This window comes from Pogona vitticeps, chromosome 15 (assembly GCF_051106095.1).
Source record: "Pogona vitticeps strain Pit_001003342236 chromosome 15, PviZW2.1, whole genome shotgun sequence".
Taxonomy (NCBI): domain Eukaryota; kingdom Metazoa; phylum Chordata; class Lepidosauria; order Squamata; family Agamidae; genus Pogona; species Pogona vitticeps.
The window spans coordinates 9907474-9931901 of NC_135797.1; the positions used below are offsets into that span (position 1 = coordinate 9907474).

General features: G+C 46.1%; 2 protein-coding genes and 1 long non-coding RNA gene across 5 annotated transcripts in view; 2 read left to right on the forward strand and 1 right to left on the reverse strand.

Annotated features, from left to right (window-relative positions):
* Positions 1-3304, forward strand: part of CCT3 (chaperonin containing TCP1 subunit 3) — an 18034-nt gene extending 14730 nt beyond the window's left edge. The window contains exons 12-14 of the mRNA XM_072984115.2: positions 326-571; positions 2149-2280; positions 2929-3304. Coding sequence (XP_072840216.1) covers positions 326-571; positions 2149-2280; positions 2929-3033 — 483 coding nt within the window. The 3' untranslated portion in view covers positions 3034-3304. The remainder of the gene's footprint in view (positions 1-325; positions 572-2148; positions 2281-2928) is intronic.
* Positions 1-10128, reverse strand: part of LOC144584872 (uncharacterized) — a 22643-nt gene extending 12515 nt beyond the window's left edge. Inside the window, exon 1 of the long non-coding RNA XR_013539352.1 lies at positions 8502-10128. This is a non-coding gene — a long non-coding RNA (uncharacterized LOC144584872). The remainder of the gene's footprint in view (positions 1-8501) is intronic.
* Positions 6157-22657, forward strand: GLMP (glycosylated lysosomal membrane protein). 3 transcript variants are annotated; one of them, XM_072984117.2, is made up of 6 exons: positions 6157-6291; positions 11922-12179; positions 14604-14792; positions 16541-16759; positions 19106-19383; positions 20554-22657. In XM_072984117.2, exons 1-6 carry the CDS (start codon positions 6205-6207, stop codon positions 20720-20722), a joined length of 1200 nt encoding a protein of 399 aa, XP_072840218.2. In that variant the 5' UTR covers positions 6157-6204; the 3' UTR covers positions 20723-22657. The 3 variants fall into 3 exon arrangements, with proteins under 3 accessions (XP_072840218.2, XP_072840220.2, XP_072840221.2); XM_072984119.2 differs by lacking the exon at positions 6157-6291 and adding an exon at positions 6425-8204; XM_072984120.2 differs by lacking the exons at positions 6157-6291; positions 11922-12179 and adding an exon at positions 12212-14264.
* Positions 22658-24428: the final 1771 nt, after the last annotated feature.

Genomic DNA, 24428 nt, shown 5'->3' on the forward strand with positions numbered 1-24428 from the left:
TGGTATGTTTTGAGCTACAGAACTTCTAAGGATCTTCTCAAATCTCCAGAACTGCCCATTCCTATGTAGTATATTTTCAAGGCTAAGGCAGTCACTTCTGCAGACATGCGAGGGGTAGGTGGGTGGGGTTTTTTGCACTGCTCCTAACCCAAAGATAGCCCCAAATCTCCTCCTCTCCATTTGGACCGCTCCAAGCAGCCATTTGTTCTTCACTTGTGTTGGACCGTCTCCTTTATCCTCTCCGTAGCTCCTTGCATTCTAGTTTGCCAAAGGTTTTTTTGATTTCAGAGGATGTGAAACTTTGCCTTCCCCTCTTTTCCCCCAGGAAGTGGAGCGCAACCTCCAGGACGCCATGCAGGTCTGTCGCAACGTCTTGATCGACCCTCAGCTAGTGCCAGGCGGCGGCGCTTCGGAGATGGCCGTCGCTCACTTCCTGACCGAAAAGTCCAAAGTCATGACCGGGGTGGAGCAGTGGCCTTACCGCGCCGTGGCTCAGGCTCTTGAAGTGATTCCGCGGACGCTCATCCAGAACTGCGGTGCAAGCACCATCCGGGTTCTCACTTCCCTACGGGTAAGGGCTGCCTTTCTTGAATTGCAGCCTTTTGTCTGTTTAAAAGAGTGTCTGAATCGAGGATATGAGAAACTTTGGCTCGTTCGAGATGCTTTAGTTAGACCCTCATCTCCTGTAAGCGGCCACCAGCATGACCAAGACTTAAGCGTCTCATAGGAGTCTCGGGTCAAAACATTTGATGGATGTCATTTTGCCTAGCCTTGTTCTGAAACCAGCGTTATGTTATATATTGCCATTTTCTGGAAATCATACAAAATGAAGTTGTGAAAATTAGATGGCATCTTAAATCTCATCACCGAGGCCTGGGTTGAATCTTCCAGGATTGGGCATATGGCTGCTTCATGATGTCTCTTCCTGCCGTCCTTTTCTGAGGCAGGAGACCAGGCAGGCCCGGACAGACTTTCATTTCAGAGAGAGACGACCTTCCAGGATAATTATGTACAGTCATGCCCCGCTTAATGATTACCCCGCATTACAACGAATCTGCTTCATGACAATGTTTTTACGATTGCAAAATGATGTTTTAAATGGGTTTTTTCGCTTTGCGAAGATCAGTACCCTGTTCCGGGAACTGATTCTTCGCATTACAATGATCAGAACAGTTGATCGTTGGGTTTTCAAAATGGCCGCCCGGGCTCAAAATGGCTCCCCGCTGTACTTAGGGACAGATTCCTCGCTATACAGGCACCAAAAATGGCCACCGTATGGAGCATCTTTGCTGGATTGTGAGTTTTTAGCCCATTGGAACACATTAACCGGGTTTTAATGCGTTTCAGTGGGTTTTTTGTTTTCGCTTTACGACGTTTTCGCTCTACAGCGATTTTGCTGGAACAAATTAACATCGTTAAGCGAGGCACCACTGTATTTACCGCTCTGACTCAGTCTTTACTACTACTTGTGTTTACCATCTGTCTCAGAGTTTGTTCCTTTCTAGTATTTTTATACTTACTCTTTTAGCTTTAATGTTGTCTTTTGATTATTTAAGCTGCCTCTTTATCCTCCTTGTTCTCTCTTTTAAATATTGTCTTTAAATGATGTGAGCCACTGTTGTATCCTCATAGTTTTGTCTTTCATTGATGTAAGCCACTGGTTCTTAATTTTGGGTTACTCAGGAGTTTTGGACTGCAACTCCCAGAAGCCTTCACCACCAGCTGTCCTGACTGGGGTTTCTGGGAGTTGCAGTTCAAAAGCATCCGAGTAACAAAGGTTAAGAACCACTGATGTAAGCCACCTTGGTCCTTTCTTAAAGAGAAAGGTGGGATACAAATAATTTTAAAAAATGAGTAATGAGACCGAAGGTACCCACATATTTAAACTTCGGGCTGTTACTGCCCATCACTAAGCCTTTTGCTAAACTTTTCAGCTTCTCATAATAGGGAGGAGGGCCCTACAGATACTTGGGAACCAGCAAATTGTGGCATTGTGGGGAAGGTGTTTGGCCCGACCAGAAGGCAGTTGGATTCACTCCCAGGATCTAAGTATTTTGTGGGGGGAGAGCGCCAATGGATGCTTGGACATAATCAGTAGCAGAAATACTATGCTTTGCTGTCATGATATGTGTAATTTCTTGTTTACAGGCAAAGCACACCCAGGAAGGCAGTCAGACCTGGGGTGTCAATGGGGAGACCGGAGCCTTGGCAGATATGAAGGAGCTTGGTATATGGGAACCTTTGTCTGTCAAATTACAGACCTACAAGACAGCTGTAGAGGTAATGAAGATACTGCAAGGGAGAAGTGAGGGAGCTATAATTTGGGCCCCTGGGCACCGTCGGTTACAGACAGAAGGGGGGGGTACATGGCCATCTTGTTAACTGGAGGCAGCATTTCTGGGTTGTTGGGTTGCTGAAGTTCTCTTCTGCATTCTCCTGCGTTCAGGCAGAACTCTTCTGCATTTTTGCACCATATGCAAAGGTGCTTCACATCTTCGGAGGTGGTTTCTCCAAACCCACATTGTGCAACTTTGGAGGCCCCCATGTACATTCTATGCTGAGTTTGTTAGTGAAGGTGAAACCGTTATCTGTTTTCATGGATACACTGCATTTTAGATATCTCTCTCTCTCAGTGGGACATGCTGAAATAGTTAAAATACACCAAGTGCTCCTAATGGGGGCTTGTAAAAACTCCCATCTGTAGTAAAGTTTAGTACCGAGTCAACAGAGGAGGTCTAACGTCACAAAGACGGCATCAGATGTGTGTTTGAGAATCTGAACTTTGATGAGGTCTTGAGGGCCACTGCTTTGGGACAAGCAGGATGATGCCCAGTTGAGAGCATTTTGCAGCGTTTGACAGATCTAAAAGGTTGCATCTCCCAAGGTGATTTTTCTTGTTACTGACCAGAAATATTTCTTCCACATCAGACTGCTGTCCTCCTCCTGCGTATTGACGACATAGTTTCAGGTCACAAGAAGAAAGGAGATGATCAGAGCAAGCAAGCAGGAGCCCCGGATGCAGCTCAAGAGTAACTTCTCGGAGTTTAGGAAAAACATGCTCCCGGGATTGCTGGACATGGAACCAGCCTGGGTGAAATCTCGGCTGCTGCTTTTATTCCTCAGCCCTGGGTGCAGGTGGGATCAGAATCCAAGCACTGGCTCGTTTGATGTTGGCAGGAGAAACAACAAAGGCCCCACAGTGCATTATTAGCTCCCCGTTCTGTTAGGAGACACTGACTTGTTACTTAAGTGTATTCTGTTACTTTGTGGCTTTATTAATAAAAACATCACATTGAGAGGTTAATTGTTGTCATTTTCCTCTATGATTTATTTGTCTAATTTATAGGCCCCCTCTCTCCCAATAAAGGACTCGAAGCCTTTTTTCTTGGTATGGCCTCAGATCCAGCCAGAGTTTCATACATTGGTCAATATCCTGTTCATGCTGGTGTAACATGAAGTTATGCTGGCGTAAATGTGCCAGGCATGATGTTTAGGGAAGAAGGGAGTTGCGCTGTGCGGTTGCGCCATCTGTTGTACATCTCCAGCATGACCGATTTACAGTGTGCGGACAGAAATGTGTCGGGGATCGCATTTCCACATCAGTGGTAGTGCAACTACAGTGGTGCCTCGCTTAACGATGATAATCTGTTCCAGGAAAATCGCCGTTAAGCGAAAACATCGTAAAGCAAAATTAAAAAAGCCATTGAAACGCATTGAAACCTGTTCAGTGCGTTCCAGTGGGGTAAAAACTCACCGCCCAGCGAAGATCCTCTGTACGGCGGCCATTTTCGCTGTCTGTATAGTGAAGAATCCATTTCTAAACAGTGGGGAGCCATTTTAATTACCTGGTAACCGTTTTGAAAATGCCGATCAGCTGTTAGAAAAACATTGTTTTATGAAGAATTGGTTCCCGAAGCAGGGAACCAATCATCGCAAAGCAATATTCCCCCATTTAGACCACTGTTTTGCGATCGCAATTGTGATCGCAAAAAGATTGTCGTAAAGTGGATTTGTCGTAATGCGGGGCAATCGTAAAGCGAGGCACCACTGTACTGTGCAGAACAGAATTTTGGCCATTGTCTGATGGGAAATCCAAGTTTGCTACGGTACGTAGCACGGTCCACCTCAATCTCTTCCAACACCTAATCATTACGTTCACTGTTCACAAACTATCAATTCATTGCTTATTTTCAGATTTTCTGTACTGCTGAGTTAAGAGTGGGGAAACGTGTCACCCTTCAGGTGTTGGATTACAGTTTCCATCATCCCTAACCACGACCTTTAATGGGAGCTGGAGTCCATTAACATCTGGAGGGTCACGGTTTCCCCACCCCACCCACTACAGGAACTCAAATCGGTTAACAGTATAGAAATTCACATACTGAAGAGAGCATGGTGACATGGTTGTATAGAAAGCAGAACCGATGATCATTCCAGGTTCTGGAGTTCTGTTGAAATACCTGAAAGTGTATTGGAACAAGGTGATGGGGGCCTCTTTAGGGAGGACGCTGGTGCAACTCTCCACTCTTGACTGTGCAAGTCATTTGTGTATGACAGACATGTACATTATTGTACAATCGCTACCCAAATGTTGATCGTTTATGCTTTCAAATGGCCATTCCACCATGAGCATCGCTTTGCTTACTTGGGAAATTAAAGCAATGATCCTATAGTTTACTGCGCTCCTTGGTATCTCCTGGTGGATTGGCATGTAAATCGGGTGCTGCCGGTCTGTGAGCCCTATCTGTTAGTACAACATACATTTATACAGAAAGAGGAACATGGAACGGTGGTTTTTATTTCCTGCTAAATACAGAACTGAGTTGCAAGTGCCTTTTGCTGATGTTGGAATATCACCCTGTGCACCGTGCAAAAAGTGCCAGAGCACAACTTCAGTTGAACATTAAGGAGTTTGGGAACGGATTTGTTAGATCCTGATGAAATTGATAAGAGAACCAGCTCTCTCACCCTCTTCCCTGGTTTCTCCTGTGCATAATGAGGGTTTGCTTCTCGATTGCAGAAATGATCTGCAAGCAGACAAATGCCATGTTTTCCTGGTCTTTACCCCAGCCTCCACCTCGCTGGAGCACCAAAGAAATTGATCTGCAGTTCTGTGGTCAAACAAATGTTTTGCTTGCACATGTTTCTATGTGTTCCTAGTGTTTTGAAGCCAAGCTAGGAGAGACCCCGTGGGAAACCCCGAAGTCCTGCTGCGAGTAAAATCTTGCAAATAATATCAGTATCAAACAAGATCTCGATAGTGTGAACTAGAATGTGGCAGCTTTTTCCCGGCCTTTTAAAACCCCAGCTTTTAATGAGGATCAGAAGGTTACTTCTCAGCTTCTGCTTTGCGTGCAGAAAATCCTCCAGGTCACGCCGAGCACGAAACCCTGACTCTAAGCTCCCTTTTGGAGGGAGGTGTACAAGGATGAAACAGATTGGGAGTTGCCAGCTTCAAAATCAGCACGACAAAGAAAGCGCCAAGTAAGAGTCCGTCCCCCCGTGGCACCTTTTAGAACCACCAGGGCAAAACAAAAATCAAAATGGTGGAGACACCGGAGAGAGAGCCTTCTCCGTGGCTGCTCCCGGAGACTCTGGAACTCCCTGCCACTGGAGGCTAAGCCTGGATCTATGTTTGCTTTTTCTCCAAACAGGTAAAGACCTTTCTCTTTGGAATGGGGCTGCTTGAACGGTTTATTATTTTTTTCCCCAATACGGATTGTTGGACCTAACGGCTTTGAATTGTGTTTTGGTGTGGTTTATGGTTTTTTTAGGGATTTTTTTTAAAGTTTGATATTTCTTTAATTTTGTCCACTCCCTTGTTGGCTCCCTTGAATAGGGTCTTTTCAGGACGCCCATTGCTTTGGCTCCCTAAAAGCCGAGGGTAAGGATATTTTAGGGTATTTAAAATTTTTAGGATATTTTAAAATAAAAAAAAAAAACTTGCTGGCCCTTTAAAAACTCAAACCCACCATTTTAACAGGCTTTTAAGAGGAAGCCGCCCCCCGCCCGTTTTAATTTTCCGGTTGGCGTCTTCCTCCCGCCCGGGTTCTTCAAAGGGAGCTTCCAGGCCGGAGACCGACCTCCTTCTCTTGAGTCTCCTCCTCCCGGTCAGCTGATGGGCCACGTGACTCGAGCTCGCTTCCCCCCCCCCCCCGCCCTCGGCCCAGTGTTTCTCAGCTGCCAGTGCCGCCGCGAAGCGTCATGCGGGCGGGCGGGTTCTCCTGCCTGCTGCTCTTCCTGCCCTGGGTGGGGGGCTTTGGTGGGGCAGGAGGGGGGTATCGGAGGAAGGTAGGTCGGGGGGGTTGGGGGTGGGGGTGACCCCGCCTTGGAGAGAATCTGAGGTGGTTTTTTTTTTGGGGGGGAAGGTTGTCAAAAGGAAAACAAAGGGGGGGGGTCGTTCCTGGCTTCACCCTTCTTGGGGGGGGAAAGGAAAGGGTCCTGGCTTGGGAAGGGTCTCCTCTGGAGTAAGGCCTGAGCGGTGCTTGGCTCTGGTGAGCCTTTGTGGATCAGGCAACAACCAAAAAAAAAAGGGGGGGGAGGAGAAGGAATAACAGCCACAATTTTTTTAAAAAGGCAAAAAAAGAGAAAAAACCAACACGTGGCCCCAAAATATATATACTGTATCTGAATGAGAGGCTGTTTCTGGGGGTGGGGGGGTCTCCTCGGGAGTAAAGGCCTGAGCGGGTGCTTGCTTCTGGTGAGCCTTTGGATCAGGCGAAGTCCCCCCCTCCAAAAAAAAGAGGGGGGGGGAGAAGAAAGAAGGAATAACAGCCACAATTTAAAAATTAATTAAATTAAAAATGATTAAAAAAATTTTTAAAAGGCAAAAAGAGAGAGAGATAGAAGAAAAAACAACAGCACGTGCTCCCCCCCCCAAAAAAAGTCTAATGATATTATATATCCGAATGGGAGGCTGTTTCTGGGAAGGGTCTCCTGGGGAGTAGGGCAACGAGCCCTTAAGAAGCCTCATAAGCTTCGGTTCAGTCCCACGAGGATTTCGAAGGTGAAGCTGATCTTTTCATCTACTGTAGGTTTCATTCCATTATTCCTTTATGTCTGATGAAGCCCGTGGGGGGGGGGAGGGTGTCCGTGAAAGCTTAAATTAAAATAGAATAGTCTTTTAAGAGGCTGCACCATTTTTTTGGTTTGTTTTGTTTCTTTGGAGGGTCCTAGTGAGTGTCTTGCTGGGTGCGGGATTCGAACCGGGCTCTCCAGGATCCTAGGCCAGCTCTGTGACCACCAACCACACCGGCAGCAACCGCTTGGTTAGACGCTGAGATTTCGAAGTGGGTTTTGTTTGTGTGTGCGGCTTGTTTTAATTGCTATTTTGGGGAACCTGTGTCTTATTTCTTTTGTAGCTGCCCAGAGGGAGTGCCTTGCCCCCTCCATGGGCAGTGTGAAGGAAGGAAGGAAGAGAAAGAAAGAAAGAAAGAAAGAAAGAAAGAAAGAAAGAAAGAAAGAAAGTTAGAAAAAAAGGAAATAAAAGAAAGAAAGAAAGAAAAGTTAGAAGGAAGGAAAGAAAGAAGGAAAGAAAGGAAAGAAAGAAAGAAAAACAAGTTAGAAGGAAAGAAGGAAGGAAAGAAAGAAAGAAAGAATGAAAGGAAGGAAGGAAGGAAGGATGGAAGGAAGGAAGCTAGAAAGAAAGGAAATAAAAGAAAGGAAAAGAAAGGAAAGAAAGAAAAAGAAACAGAAGTTAGAAGGAAGGAAAGAAAGAAGGAAAAAAAGAAAAAACAAGTTAGAAGGAAAGAAGGAAGTAAAGAATGAATGAATGAAAGAAAAAGAAGGAAGGAAAGAAAGAAAAAGAAACAGAAGTTAGAAGGAAAGAAGGAAGGAAGGAAAGAAAAGAAAAAGAAAAGTTAGAAGGAAAGAAAGAAAGAATGAAAGAAAGAAGGAAGGAAAGAAAGAAAGAAAGAAAGAAAAAGAAACAGAAGTTAGAAGGAAAGAAGGAAGGAAGGAAGGAAAGAAGAAAAGAAAGAGAGAAAGGAAAAAAGAAAAAAACAAGTTAGAAAGAAGGAAGGAAGGAAAGAAAGGAAAGAAAAGAAAAAGAAAAATTAGAAGGAAAGAAAGAATGAAAGAAAGAAAGAAAGAAAACCATATGGTTTGGTTGCAGTGCTTAACTGTGGAGTTTAATATGTATTTTAAAAACTTGGCCTTGACTTTCAATCTCCATTTACAAGATGAGAGCAAGTTACAATTATGAAGTATGAATGTACATACTTTTTTTGTTTTGTTTTGTTTTGGTTTGATGTGGTTTGTTTGTTTTTAAAGGATTCCTATCCCCCTGGCCGGCTCTGAAGCTTTGCTGGGTTTTCTCCCCTCCTGCCCCTCTTTTAACCACCATATTTGTTATTGTCTTTTATGGGCTGCCGACAGCTTGGTGAACTCGGCTGCTGTTCTAATGTTTAACCTCCTCTTCCCTGAACAACGATGCGACTTCCCATCTGTTTTATCCACCCGGGTGAGGTGGGCTAGGCGGAAAAACAGAAAGCGTGACTCACCCGAAAGCCATCTCGTACTTTGCTTTTGTAGACCTCGGGTCCTCCTCGTGACCCTTTGGCTCTTAAATCTGTAATTTCACAGTAGCTCTCCATTTTCCGCCCCGTCTATCTCGAAAGGTTGTGATGATTAAGGATGAGGGATGGGGCTTTTTCCTAGCGGGGTGGGTCTCCAACGTTTCCCATATCTCTTTTATGAGCTATTTTGAATCAGCTGCCTTTTGGAGTAAGAAGGAAAGTGATTTTTAAGCTTTGCATCCTAGGAGGGGAAAAGATCTTCCTTGGTGACTGGACATAGGGAGAAAGTTCTCTTTCCAACTGCTGTATTTCACTTCTCTTTTTTTCTTCTTCTTTTCTACAGAGGAGGAAATAAATAGTATTAAATGCTTGTTTCTATTTTTTTAAAAGAAGCTGTGGCATGAGTCATATTGTTTTTCTGTCTGTAGAAACTTCCAGTTTGCTTGTCTGTGTTAGTTTTCTAGAGCAAGTTGTCTTTTTTTTTTTTCCTGGAAGAGAGAGGTGTGTGGTCCAGAAAATATGAAAGTCCCATCCATAATGCCCCCCCCACCAGTTCCAGTCTGCCTTGTCGCCCTTGAGTTTTACAGTACAGTGGTGCCGCGCTTGATGATGTTAATTCATTCCAGCGGAATCGCTGTAGACCGAAAACATTGTAAAGCGAAATAAAAAAGCCCATTGAAATGCATTGAAAACCTTTCAGTGCGTTCCAATGGGCTGAATAACTCACCGTCCAGCGAAGATCCTCCATAGGGGCGGCCATTTTCGGTGCCTGTATAGTGAGGAATCCATCCCTAAGCACAGCGGGAAGCCATTTTAAGCACCCAGCGGCCATTTTGAAAACCCGACGATCAGCTGTTTTGATCGTCGTAAAGCGAAAATCGGTTCCCGAAGCAGGGAACCGATCATCGCTAAGCGAAATTCCCCCACTTAGACCATTGTTTTGCGATCGCAGAAACATCGTCGTAAAATGGATTCGTCATAACGCGGGGCAATCGTTAAGCGGGGCATGACTATATTGTTCCAAGCTGTCTCTGCTGTTATTCAAAGTGATTTGAGTCTGGCTTGTCTTGAGTGAGCATTTAAGAGCCATTGGCTTTACAAAATACCTGTCCCTGTAACAGTTGATGTGCCCCGATCCAGTGACTTACAGGTTTAGATTTCTTATGAAGTTGCGTGGCTACAACCAGGTAGGTGGGGCTCGTCAGCCTTGGAATGCAGCCCATCGAGGAGAAGGAAAACTCTGATTCGCGCTCTGGAGAGGACGCTCATACGGAGCGTGTTATCATGGTCTTTCGAGACTGAAGGGTGCCTAAGGTTGGCTACAGGAACCGACATGCTCAGCAAGCGCAATTCTAACTTTATCTCTGGGTATAATTTCCCAGACGATAAAACAAAAGTTTCCAAGTTTAGATTAGAATTGAGGATTGTGATTCTGAGAGGATAGGCCCTGTCCTCATATATATTTTTTTCATGCTGACAGGCACAGATTACTTGTTTGCTCACGTGATTGACATTGCTCAACATGGGTCCCTTGTTTGCTCGCGTGTTTTACTATTGGCCATGAGTCTAAGAAGGAGCCCCTCCACACCACCTTCTAGGAGCATTCATCCAAACGGAGGTGAAACCACTGCAAAAATTATATGAGAATCTTTGTTGTTGTTTAGTCGTTAAGTCGTGTCCGACCCTTCGTGACCCCATGGACCAGAGCATGCCAGGCCCTCCTGTCTTCCACGGCCTCCCGGATTTGGGTCAAAGTCATGTTCTCATCTGAGAAGCTATGATCAGTCAAATGTCCCTGAAGGCAATACCCATTGGCTGATGGGTACAGATGCTGCAGAGACGTCCAGCAAAATCGGTAGTTACGCTGTACGTCTTCTGTTCATCCGGTTCATGATGCAGGGAACCGGTCAAAAAATATCTAAGGAGGATTTGAAGCCACATTTGAAGTTCCATTAGCTGGGGGAGAGAAGTATCTGATGGTGGAGCCAGAGATTTAAGAGTTCAGTTCCCCCTGGACGTTCCAGAAGAGCCAGCCCGGGTGGCTTTGGGCAAGCTGCACAGTCCCAGGGTGTCCGCAGAAGGAGGGAATATTAAACTACGCCTGAGTGCTCTCTACACTCTGAAAAGGGTGGTTATAAATCAGAATGGACTTGATTGCACGCGATGATGATTGAAATGACATTGGAATGGATCCATATGACCAGATTGAATCAGGAAAGCGTGGCTTTCTCATGCACGTAGGTGTTTGTAGATGTCTAGTGTACAGCTTTCGTTCTGGTCGGTCATTATTGGCGAATCTAGATTGAAACATTGATACTATACAATGGAAGCCCCTTGAAATGCACTCAGTTTAGAGAAGGTGAGGATGTTCGGCTTTCTCCCATCTTGGTGACTTCTACCTCAGGGAATAGATCATATGCAGAGATGGGGACAAACTGCTGGTTTGTTGATCGGCTGAGTGGGTGTTTGGCGCTTCAAAGCCCTGCGGTTCTAGGTACGTCTAGGAAAGAATCCTTCCTGGAATCTTGGCAAGCCGCGGCTGCCGGTCAGAATTGGCAGTGCTGGTCTAGACGCACCAAGAGCCTAACCCAGTGCAAGTGGCTTGTTTAGAGTTCCAAAGTATGATTTGCCCATTTGTTGCAACACCAGGTCCTTGGGGATGAGTGGCACGGAACACAGGAGGGACCCCTGTATCCGCAGAGGATCGGTTCCGAGCCCGCCTCACGGATGCTGAAAAATGCAGATTATCGTGAACCCTATTTTAATAGCGAACACTATACTGAGCATTGCTAACCCTGAGTGCTCCCTGGAAGGACAGATCCTGAAGCTGAGGCTCGAATACTTTGGCCATCTCATGAGAAGAGAGACTCCCTGGAAAAGACCTTGATGTTGGGAAAGTGTGAAGGCAAGAGGAGAAGGGGACGACAGAGGATGAGATGGTTGGACAGGGTCACCGAAGCGACCAACATAAATTTGGCACAACTCCGGGAGGCGGTGGAAGACAGGAGGGCCTGGTGTGCTCTGGTCCATGGGGGTCACAAAGAGTCGGACACCACTTAAAGACTAAACAACAATACTGAGCATGGACTCTGACTCGCTTTAGTGGCCAATTCTGGTGATGACATCGTAGAAGTATATTTCTGTAGTGAAAGCTTTCCATAGCATTGTCTCTGGCTACTTCTAGTCACTAGTTCTGGTAGCTTTCCCTATTTAGAAATATATACGGATCCTGTTGATAAGGAGATGCTGCTGTTCTTTTCATTGGAGGACAGCAGGGCCCGCCATCCCGGACTCTCGGTTATGCTAGCTGAGGCTTCTGAAGTCCAAAACGTCAGGACCGCAGTTTATGAGAACTTTATGAGACTTCGTTCACCAACCGCATTTTTTTCCCACCACCCCCCCCAGGTGTCTCTGGAATACAATCCAGGCTGGAACAGCTCAGCGGTGAGTCTTCTGCATATCCAGGCGGTAGGCTTGAATGACAGCATCCACTATGTCTGGAGCACCCTCGGGACCCCCACCGTGCTGCTGGTCTACTCCGGGAGTGCGCACAGCGCCCTTCGTCTCAACTGGACCAAGCTCCTCTCCCCTTCTCCCTCCGGAGCCATCTGGGTGGAGCCCGTGGATAGTGTCCTCTATTCCGCAGCCTTCGTCTTTACCAGGGTGGGTTGCGAAGGAGCGACGCCGGGAAGAGTACGGGGAATTCTTCGCCAAAGAATCGGCGCCCGAATGGGTGGCCTTGTGGTGGAGTTGGTGGGAAGACGTGGGAGGGAAACGAGGAGGTGATGATGGGGGGGGTGCAGGTAGGGCTTAAGGCGTGTGGGGGCCCACCTGGGTTCAGAAAGCCATACCCCTCTCCTTATTGCATCATTTCCCTGATTCTTTTATGGGTTTCCCCGTCATTGGAAGAAACTGACATTGTTCTCTTAAGGTTTGTTACTTAGGGGGCTGGGGGGGTTCAATAGGGTGGGGCCTATGCAGACTTTCAGACACTCTCTTTCTGTCTCTCCTCCCATCAGGGTGGATTCGATTTAAATTTTGTCAAAGTGCTTTAAAATACAGTTGTGCCCCGCTTGACGATTACTCCGTTTAACGATGAATCCACTTCACAATGATGTTTTTGCCATCACAAAAGTGATCACAAAACGATGTTTGAATGGGTTTTTTTTGCTTAGCGATGGATCGGTTCCCTGCTTCGGGAACCGATTTTTCGCTAAACGATGTTTTTTCAACAGCTGATCGGCGGTTTTCAAAATGGCCCCCACTGTTTTTAAGAGGCATTTTTTGTAAGACAGGCACCAGGAAATGGCCACCCTATGGAGGATCATTGCTTTACAATGAGGTATTTCGCCCATTAGAACGCATTAACTGGTTTCTAATGCATTCTAATGGGCTTTTTAATTTTGCTTGACGAGGATTTCGCTTAACAGCAATTTCAATGGCACGGATTATCCTCGTCAAGCGAGGCACCACTGTAGTTTTGTTTGTTTTAATTGGCTTTTTTTAAAAAGTCCTGTTTTGTTGGATTGGATTGAGTCCTGTTTTAGGATGCCGAAAATTATTTTAGGAATTCCATAGAGACTGGCCATCATCGTGTTTCTTAGGTATGATGAAATGAGAACAACGCTTTTCTCGGAGTAAACGGTCCAAGGCATGACCTCTTCCTCAGATCCTACAGAGCATAAACCCCTCAAATGACTGAGAAATTGCAGATAAGCTTGGCCTTTTTTTTTCTCAAGTAAGAATGTGATCATGGCACATGGCAAAGAATAAAAGCCTTAACTAATGGCAATCTACCCCCTGAGATTTACGCCATTACGCCTACGCCGGCATGTGTCATTGGTGGGATTCTTGCCAATACGCATCAAATAAAAGGAGCAAACTCAAGAAGCGGGCATCAGGACAATATGTTGTGTTAATTTTTTAGTGGACAGAATTAAACCAGAGGTTCAAATTCAGGACCCTAATTCTACCATGATAAGAAGTTGTAGAAGAAGTAACTACAGTATGTTAGTCTGTGCTGGCGTATCAAGGCAAAAGCAAAACAAAGAAATAAAAAAACATTGTGGCATCTTAAAGACTAACTGCTATACTTTTAACGTGAGCAAAGACTTGATTCACGAGACCTCATATTAAAATATAGCAATTAGTCTTTAATATTTTTGTCTCTCCCCCCCCCCCTTCGTTTTGGCCTGATCTAATTCTACCACGAAGCACGGTGTGCATACTTCACAGGCTTGTAGTGAGACTAAAATGGGGCTTGTAATGGAAGATGAGTTGCCTCTGTTCTTTGCCACAGGTAGGTGAGCATCTGAAATTCAGAGGAAGCTAAGAATGCAACCCCGATCAAAATACAGTGGGGATTAGAAAAGAAAATATAAAAAGCAAAAACAGTGGGAATCAGTTCTAAGTCTTCCCACCTCCACGGATACCAAAAACTGCAGAAGAATTGAACGCTATTCAGTGGTGCCTCGCTTTACGATTGCCCCGCATTACGATGAAACCGCATTACAACGATCTTTTTGCGATCGCAAAACGATGGCCTGAATGGGTTTTTTTTTGCTTTGCGATGATCGGTTCCTTGCTTCGGGAACCGATTCTTCACAAAACGACAATTTTCCTCCAGCTGATCAGCAGTTTCAAAATGGCTGCTGCGTAAATAAAATGGCTCCCCGCTGTTTTCTGGGATGGATTCCTCGCTGCACAGGCACCAAAAATGGCCGCACTATGGAGGATCTTCGCTGGACGGTGAGTTTCCAGCCCATTGGAACGCATTGAAGGGGTTTCAGTGCGTTTCAGTGGGCTTTTTATTTTTGCATGACGGCGTTTTCGTTCTTCACTGATTTCGCAGGAACGAATTAATGTCGTAATGCGAGGCACCACTGTACTTTGTATGATCTCCGACTGCCTATAATGGCCGATTCTGGTAAATAAAACCTGGAAATATATATAAATATGTATTTCTGAGTTTATTTAATATTTTCAGGCAGCGGATAAGTGAATCGGAGAATAATGATCCTGTGGATGGAAGAGGGGGATCCTACTTGTACGTACAGACTCCTGATGTTTTTGTTGATTTTTCAAAAGGTCTTTGAATACAGCGGTGCCAAGACATCAGATCTCTCCAAAGTTCCACCGGAAGATTTTTATCCCACCTATGATTTGTCTAACTTCACGTGGGACGGCAAACTAAACCGGACGGCTCTAACGGCTACGTTTCGAGGTGTCAGCGCGGACCCTGGAGGAACATTGCGGAATGGAAGCGTCTCCTTCCAGGTGGGTGGTGCCAGTGCACAAACCCGTCCTTACTGCCTTAGGAAACCGGCATCCTAAGAAACTTGCACTTCTCTGTGGTTTTTTTAAGAAGCAAGTTTCTAGTCCACTAGATTGCAGATATCGCTTAAAAGGCGTACAAGTGATGCTTGCCGGAATCTTGAGAGCCAGAAACCAGCTTCAGCAGAATTATAAGTCATCCAGGGGATGTGGGATCGGTGTAGTTTTTTTTGCCTAATTAGGCAAACATGCCACTCTTGTATAGAGAGTCCAGTTGGAACGAGATATCTGGGGTGGTTCCCAGAAACCTGTACAGGGAGGGAGATGCACGTGAGGCACAATATGGAGGTAGAAATACAGTATATCTCTCTTGCCTCCTGGTTTCCCCTCCTGGTGCCAGAATTTTGCTTTGGGGATTCTAGGCGACATCTAGAAGCCCTAGAATTACGAAAATCCCACCCCTCTCCACTATTTTGCATGACGGTAATTAAATAGCCACACATGCGCTGTTTTCAAAAGCTGTATGAGGTCTTTGTACTATGAAATTTGCCTACAATGGAGGTTTGCAATTCCTGGAGGCCTTTGCAGGGGGGTAGAGGGTTTCTCCCCTTTTGGGGTGATTTTTTTCCCATCATCTTTTAGGGGAGGTGTGCTGGGAACTCTTTGACAGACTGGGCCAATTTCAGCGATGTAGGGAAAAGGAAGGAGAAAAGCCCCAAATATTGCAGCGCTTTGATGATGGAACCGTTTTGCGTCGTTGCAACCTTGCACGGATCAAAGTCGACTTTTTCAGAGCCTCGAGAATAAATGCATGGTCCCTACACCCATTTCTGTGACCAGTTGAAGATACAGATAATAGACAAAGTGACAATCGCTTGTTAACACGGGAATGAGGTTGTCGTGATGTCAGTCGCTTCGTTTAGCAAGTCCTGAACGAGGCTAAAGTGATGTTCTCAGTTGACTTGGGATTTGTTACTGGGACGAAGAGCAAGATCTGCCAAGGGAGCAATATGAGGGGGGAGAGTTACCCTGGCAGACGAACTGTGTGATTTAGGAGGCCTCAAGCAGCCTGTAGGCCTTCATGATTTCTGTATTAGAACAGAGATAGGAAGACATAAATGTCTTTACATTTAGCCTTGGGAAAAGAAGACCGAGGGGAGATAGGATAGCGCTTTTCAAAGACTTGAAAAGTAGTTCTACAGATCAGAATTGGTTTTCGATCATCTGTCCTAATGGGCTCAAGCGACAGGAAGCCAGCTTTAGGCTGAATATCGGGAAAAACTTCTCAACTGTTAGAGCAGTACAACAATGGAACACATGACCTTGGGAGGGGGTGAGGGCTCCAACTGTAGAGATATTCAAGAGAAAATTCGGCAACTGTCAGATTTGCTGTGATTTCGATTCCTGCCTTGAGCAGGAGGTCGGACTTGATGGCCTTATAGACCCTTTCCAATTCCATTCTTTGATGAGTGTATATTTTATGGTTCTGAGTGTTCTTAAACGGCAGTCACCCAAAATTTCATGACTCTACCAGCTGAAACTGCTGGAAATTATAGCCTCCCACTCCCACTTTTAGAGGCAGCAGATACAGGAAGCAGAAGGAACCAAATGACTTGAGTTGTTTTTCTTTTCCAGACGTCGCTGTCGGACATGCCTTTTGGCTTGTCCCGGCACACGTGGTATGTAGTTGGGACTCTCTTGCCCAGAGAGTCCCATCTTCCTCTTGTCGTTTTCCCACGGCGTCTTTCCAGGTGACGGCATTTGAAGAGACCAGCCGCGATGCCTCCCTTCCACATTTCCTACACACGGCCAACAGTTCCAAAGTGGAATTTGTCATGCGAGGGGTGGCTAATCGGGGTAACCATTCTCGCTTTGCCCTGGAGATGCTCATGGTGGAAGAGGGAGCCAAGGGCAAGCAGCTGCAATCCATCCGCTCCATCGACGATGAATATACTCCAACAATATTTGAGGTATAACTAGTACTGGGACAAAACCTGCAGTGTTTAGTATGGGGGGGCGGCTCTGGAGGGCTAGGAGTAGGTTGAGTATTATACAGTGGTGCCTCGTGTAACGAGCGCACCGTTTAACGACGAATTCGCATAGCGATCTTTTTTTTAGATCACTAATGCAATCGCATTGCGATGTTTTAATGGGTAAAACATCGCATTGCGATGATCGGTAAGCGTTTCACTTATCTTCGCATTGCGATGTTTTTTTAAATAGCTGATTGGCGGTTCCAAAATGGCCTCCGGGTGCCCAAAATGGCCACCACAAGTGTTTTTGCGCCCTGCCCTCGCTTACTGAGGGCGTGAAAATGGCAGCGCTATGGAGGAGCTTCGCTAAACGATGATTTCGGGAGCCATAGGAACACATTAAACGAAGTTTAATGTGTTCCTATGGCTCTTTCCGTTCCGTTTAGCGATGTTTCTGCATAGCGACGATTAATCCGGAACGGATTAACGTCGCTATGCAGGCCACCACTGTAAATGCATTATGCATTGAATGAATACAGTTTTTTCCCAAAGCATAATTTCTCACGAGTGTAAGATCCCAAGTTCTGGGCATCAAGGGTTCTCCCCACAGAAGCCCCCATGTGAGACATTAAGTGCAATGTTCCATGTAGTTTTCCACCAGCTCTGGACAACGTCCCCGGCTGTGAACCAAATGGGTGGCAACACCGGCTGTGGGTGCGTGGCACTGATGCAGCGCTGCACAGCTCTGTACCTGCACAGCTTAGAGGGAATGTTGATTGAATGTTTCACGGAGGGCTGGAGATCACCACTGTCAGCTGCAGTGAAACCGGCAAAGAATCTTGTGGCATCGTAGAGAATAAAAGTTTCTGTTTTGCACAAGCTGTTATGAACTGCAGCCCCAATCCTCCACAATGTGCCTGATTTTGTCAAGTAAAACCTAGCCGTCTTTAAAGTGCTGCAGGATTCTTCGTTTTTAACGAGGCGGTCTTCTCTTTAGCCTTTCCCCACCATCAGAAGCAGCTCAAGATAGTTTGCTTTCCTGAACAAATTGCAGCCGTCCAGTTAGGATAAATAATGGCTGTTTTGAAATACAGGAGCACCTCGGTTTGCGAAACAGATCTGTTCTCCGCGACGTTACATTGTATGGGAATTTCGCAAACCAAAACGCCAATGGCGCCATGCGCCCTGGGGAGAAAAAAACTGTCGTAGTGCAAAAAAAAATAAGAAGAGAAAACAATGTAAACTGGAGCTTTATTTCTTATGGATTTCAGTTTGAAAACTGAAAATTATGTAAACTGAGGGGTTCGCAAACCGATGTATACGTGTTACTAGCCATAAAAATAAACCAAGTACAGTGGTGCCTCGCTTAACGAGCGCCCCGTACAGCGATGAATGCGCATAGCGATCCCTCTTCCGGGATTGCTAATGCGAAGGCATTGCTCGGCCCCAATGGGCAAAATTCGCATAGCGAAGGTCGGTAAGCGTTTCGCTTACCGACCTTCGTTTTGCGACCCGCAGATCAGCTGTTCAGCGGGTCAAAAATGGCCACCGGAAGACCCGAAATGGCTGCGGGCAGCGTTTTCGCGCCTTTGGTAAGCGAGGGGAGGGCGCAAAAACGCTGTGCACGGCCATTTCGGGTGTTCTGGCGGCCATTTTTGACCCACCGAACAGCTGATCCGCAGTCTCCCTGCGGCCGAAATGGCAGCGCGCAGCATTTCCGCGCCCTCCCCTCGCTTACTGAGGGCGCGAAAATGGCTGCCAGACCCAGAAAACATCACTGTACGGTGAGTTTTCTGCCGATTTGGCTTTTTTTGATCCGTACAGCGATGTTTTCGCATAGCGAAGGTTAATCCGGAACGGATTAACCTCGCTATGCGAAGCACCACTGTATTTAAAATACATTGCTTGTTCAGGACAGCCCAAATCCTCTGTCTGAGGCAGCTGTCTCATCCTATCACATGACAGATATCCTTTCTACATTGCTGTACCCCTGTATCCGTAGGATCATTATCCACAGTTTCACTTATCCATGGTCTGAAAATACTAAAAAATACTAAAAGAAAACAAGAAACTCATATTTTAATGTTTTATTTACCAGTATTGGCCACCAGGAAGAGTCAGAGACCATGCTACGTGTTCTCTGGCTCCCTCTAGTGACCAGTTCTGGTAATATAGGTTATTTTTGCCATACAGTGTTTGCTGCTCACAGTTTTTAGCATTTGTGACGGGGCTTGGAACCAATCCTCCATGGACACGGGGGGGGCATGCCCTGCCCTTCAACCCCCTTCCAGCTCCCACATCTTTCCAGCTACCTTGTTCTCCTTTTCTCTCTTCCCCAACCAGATGGTCCAATTGGTTTCAGGGCCCAACAACAACAGCTTTGGCTCAAGTTTCATCCAGTGGAAGACGGTGGCATACAGCTCCCAGCATGCCCTGCGCGAAGACACAGTCCACTGCCAGTACTACCCGCTGCAGGCGGTCAATGGCACTGTTTCTGGGCCGAGTATTGTCCACGCCTACTTCACGAAGGAACTTGAGACCCAGTACAGTGTGTCTGCCATCAACGTTTCCTTCGGCAGTGAGGACAACGAGTCTTATCAAGAAAAGGGCTACTTGAGCTGGTAAGAAGTACAGTGGTGCCTCGCATAACAAGTGCACCGTTTAACGACGAATCCGCATAGCGATCTATTTTTTTAGATCGCTAATGCGATCGCATTGCGATGTTTTAAAAGGCAAAACATTGCATTGCAATGATCGGTAAGCGTTTCGCTTACCGATCTTCACATTGCGATGTTCCTAAAACAGCTGATTGGCGGTTCCAAAATGACCGCCGGGTGCCAAAAATGGCCGGCGCAACCATTTTCGCGCGGTTTCCTCACTTACCGAGGGTGCGAAAATGGCGGTGCTATGGAGGAACTTTGCTGAACGGTGAGTTTGGGCCCCATAGGAACGCATTAAACAATTAAACTCCGTTTAATGCATTCCTATGGGGACAAAACTCACTGGTAAGCGAAGATACCCCAGGCAGGGCGCAAAAACGGAGTGGGCAGCCATTTTCTTCTTCCGGCGGCCATTTTGGAACCGCCGATCAGCTGTTCTGCAAACATCACAATGCGAAACGCTTATCGATCATCGCAATGCGATGTTTTGCCACCTAAAACATCGCAATGCGATCGCAAAAAACGCGTTGATATGCGGATTCGTCGTTAAATGGTGCGCTCGTTAAGCGAGGCACCACTGTAAATGGAAGAAGAAGATTATAGCAAGAGGTCCCGTCTATGGTGGTGGGGAACACAGTTATATTGTATTTTGGTTTGTGTATTTTAGGTTTATGTTTTAAATAAATAAAAACTAAAAAAGAATTGGGATCGACTTGCGAACGGAGCCTCGACCTACGAACGAAAAAAGGCAGGGGAAAAGGGGGGAATTCAAATTTCCCGCCCTTTTCCCCTGCCTTTTTGCCTTTGGAGTTCTCCAGAGGCTTCCCCCCCCCCTGACATCGGAGGAAACCCTTTGGGAGCTCCGAAGCCGAAAAGGCAGGGGGAAAGGGTGGGAAATTCGAATTTCCAGCCCTTTCCCCCCGCTTTTGTGCCTTTTTTTCTTCCCTCGGAACACATTTGGTCGGTTTTCAGTGCATTCCTATGGGATGACGGTGCTTCAACTTAAGAACATGTTGACTTAAAGAACACAGTCCCCATACGGATTAAGTTCTTAAGTTAAGGTAACCTCTGTACATGGTGGCTGACCAATCTCTCTCCTCTCTCTGTCCCTCACCCCGCTATTCATTCCAGGTCTGCTTTGATTGGCTTCGGCGAACCCCCCGAGGATGCCTTCTCCCCCCTCGTGATCGCCATCCTGGCCGTGGCGCTGGGCACCCCAGCGGTGCTTCTGGTGGTGGGGAGCATCACTGTCTGTGTTGCGCAGAAGAGGCAGTACTCCGAGTACGAACCCATCAACTGAGGATCGTTAAAACGGCGGGCTGGCATAACCAAAACCGGCCACGGACGTGGAGGATCCGTGGCTTATATACCTCTTGGACTCTTCTCCGTGACGTGCTGCTTAATTTATCTCGGGACTGAGATCCTGAAGATGGGTTTCATCCTCTTAATATTTTCAGGTATTGCATCAGAGATTCCATGATGCTTCTTCCAGTGGTCAACCCGTGAGGAGGAGGAGGACCCGTGTTTATTCACAGTGGCCGTTTTTAGCCACCCTTTCCCTCTTCCTTGCTCATAAGCAGTACTTGAAACCATCACCAACGGACATCTTCCCGTATTTTTACTGTTTACTTTGTTCGCAAACCCTGTGAGAAATTTTGAGAAAGCAATTTTGCGGGGACTTAAGCTTCTCCTTTTGAACTCCTACCTGCAAAAAATACAATTTTTAAGCTATGACGTGCTACATAGCTCTGATTTCTGCTAGACGGTGGACATAGGTGCTTAAGGAGAGGGAGAGGTGGCTTCTTATTCGTACATTCACTTCTCCTTTCTCAAAGAGGCAGATTTTTTGAATTGAATGTTCCCCTCCCGTTCTTGACAAAACTCACAGATATTCTTGCTGCGTCTTCATTCAGGTCTGTCTTTCTTTAAGTGGTATTCATGGAAAAATGAGTTTATTGCTGCTCGACCATGGTTTTGACTCCATCAAGGGCTCCTGTCTCTTCAGAGAAGTCAAACTTCTCCTTGATGTGGCTCTTTGAGAAGGGTGGAAGGCTCTAGCGGCTGCTTGTTGAGATCCTTTATGCTTTCAGTTCCTTCCTATCAAGTGACCGTCAAAGGCAGAGGAGTGCAAAATGAAAAATAAGTCAGGAATATATATATATATATATATATATATATATATATATATTAAGGGTAAAACCACTAGCTGTGTTGCTTAGAGGCTGCTGCTCATGGAACAGTACAAATTGCACTAAAGTCCTTCTAAAACACACCTTTTCCTAAATTCTTCCCTTGAATACTTGCCATTTTAGTAAATTAATAGGTTATATATTAAATCTTCCACTATTCCAGAGGTTCTCCTGGTTTACAGACATGGGAATGGAAAATGGATTCGGAAGGGATTTGGATCTGAGTCTCATCAGAGTTGGACCCGGTGAAAAGTCACAAGCCACAAATGGTTAGCTGGGTTCTGGCCTCGGGCCCTCTTGGTCCCTGCCCTGTGGGGACGACGCGTATCGATGCCAAAAACAGAGTTGGCTAAATAAGGGAGCAGGTCCATTGGCCCAATTTTGGCCCACGTGGGCCGGCACGGATTCGTTCACGACCCGGACGACCAAAGGCGGCAACGACGGTCTTTGGCCTCGTTTAGATCTTAGGGCTTAATGTTGTTTGTCAAGCCCAGGTCAACTTCTCAGGACAGGTTTGAAGGGATCGCTTCGGTGAAGACGGAGGTCCTCCGTGAGGTTCTCAGAAATCCCGTAGGCTTCTCAGTTAGGGCGACTTTTTAACCGCCGTGATTCGGTCCTTTGGAAGTCCTGGAATTTGTAGTGTACTTTAGTATGAAGAATTCCAGAATCATCACTCCCTAGGATTACAGAGACATCCGGGTCTTTCCCAGAACTACGAATCTCAAGATTCTAGAGGATGGAGCTCCCGGTGCAGCGACGTGCTATCCAACGGCTATAACTGAGTAGCATAGATAGATGCTCACAAGGGTGGATAGGCTTTAACAGAACGGTGAAATAGCGGTTTTGCCTTTTAGCAGGAAATTGATTCTGGCCTCCACCGTGCTCTCTGTTTGTTTGTTCGCTTTGTTTTTCGACACACAGCATTGTATTGTTGCTCCATAGGGGATATGTTGTGCAAAGATGATCTGTTGGGTGGGGGAGGATATCTCTCCCATGCTTTTTTTTCTCAAGGACCAATTAAATAAACCGTTCATGCGGTGTTTGCATTTCTGTGTTTCAGTCTTTCAATCTCAGTTTGTCTTCCGGTCGGTCGGTTTGTAGCTTGGGAACAGCGAGTTCATCTCTAAAGGGCTTCGAAGATCAATGGGCTTAGGGCAACAGAAGGTTTATATATTTGAAGGTTTAAAAATAACTTTCTTGATGTATAGTATTCGTGTCAGTTCGGGCAATGGAAAGCAGAGCTGTCTGAGGATAGGGGACAATTTCTGGGTAAGGAGACGGCAGAGGGGGTGTTGACCTGCATAAAGTCACAATAAAGAATGTCATGCTTAAAAAGGTAAAAATTCCCCTTGACATTGAGTCCAGTCATGTCCAACTCTAGGGCACGGTGCTCATCCCCGTTTCCAAGCCGTAGAGCCAGCATTTGTCCGAAGACCATTTCCGTGGTCATATGGCCTGCGCGACTAGACATAGAACACTGGCCTTCCAACCAAGGTGGTACCTATTTATCTACTCGCATTTTTATATGCTTTCGAACGGCTAGGTTGGCAGGAGCTGGGACAAGCGACGGGCACTCACTCCGTTGCCTGGATTCGAGCTTATGATGGCTGGTCTTCTGACCTTGCAGCGCAGAGGCTTCTGCGGTTTAACCCACAGCGCCACCACATCCCTCTCTGGCAGGGGGATGAGCCTCGCTGCACAATTGAAGAGTGGCTTGCAGACTGTGAACTCCGAAGCAATAGGAAGGAAGTGTGGAGCTCGCAGCAACAGTAGACGGTGAGTGGATGGTCTGGCCCCAGGGGCCTGGATCCTCGGTATGTCCACCTTTGTTGGGGGGGGTATTCATATACAAATATTCGTATACAAACATGAATATTCATATACAAATACGAATATCCCCATCTCTAGCTATGAGCCATCAAGATTGGAATTTGGTAGGGGAACGAGAGTGTGATCTCAGAGCGCTTCTTGGAAAGTTATAGAACGAATATCATGACCTGAAGAAGCCAGGGGTAATTAAGAGCTTATAGGATGATGCTCTGCCAATGCTCGATGATGATTCTATAAATACGATAGCACTTTTCAAATATTTGAAAGGTTGTCCTACAGAGGAGGGATAGGATCTGTCCTCGATCCTCCCAGAGTGCAGGACACATTGGGCTCAAGTTATAAGAAGCTGGATTTCGCTTGAATATCAGGAAAAAATGTCCTATTAGAGCAGTACGACAGTGGAACACCAAGAGGTGAGCGCTCCAGCGCTGGAGGCCTTCAAGAGAAAACTTGGAGAACCATGGATCCGATCTGCTTGGACTGGGATTCCCGCACGATGTCCTTTTAAGCCCCTTCCAACTCAATTGTTCTACGATTCTCTGTTCAACGTAGAAGGCTTCAGCTGTGCTTCCTCCCCTTTGCCCATAAATATAATCACCTACAACAGCTCTGGGAGGTAGGCCACTATTATTAGCATGAGAAGGAGGGGGGAGGATTCTTCTCTAAAGCAAGATGGAAAATAGGAACCATGATTGTGTTGAATCACTCTTCCAGTTTTTGGAGCACTTGGCATTGCCTGCTGCTACAAAAAAGTAAGGGGAACGTGAGGTTGCCCGTCAGTGGTGAAACAGACTAGAGCCTGATGGGCATTGTAATCCAATAACATCTGGAAGGATACATCCTCTTAGCTTAGTCCAGAATGTACTAATACCATAAAATACAGCAGTACTTTGGTTTACGAAATTAATGTGTTCTCTGGAACACTACATCATCAGCCTTCTTTATGGTCCAGCTCTCACTTCCATACATCGCTGCTGGAAAAACCAT

Excerpts from the sequence above, each read along its gene's own strand:
- GLMP (XM_072984117.2), top strand. The coding sequence starts at position 6,205 with ATGCGGGCGGGCGGGTTCTCCTGCCTGCTGCTCTTCCTGCCCTGGGTG. Across the intron at positions 12,180-14,603 it reads CAGCCTTCGTCTTTACCAGG|GTCTTTGAATACAGCGGTGC; the intron begins GTGGGTTGCGAA and ends ATTTTTCAAAAG. Across the intron at positions 19,384-20,553 it reads GAAAAGGGCTACTTGAGCTG|GTCTGCTTTGATTGGCTTCG; the intron begins GTAAGAAGTACA and ends TATTCATTCCAG.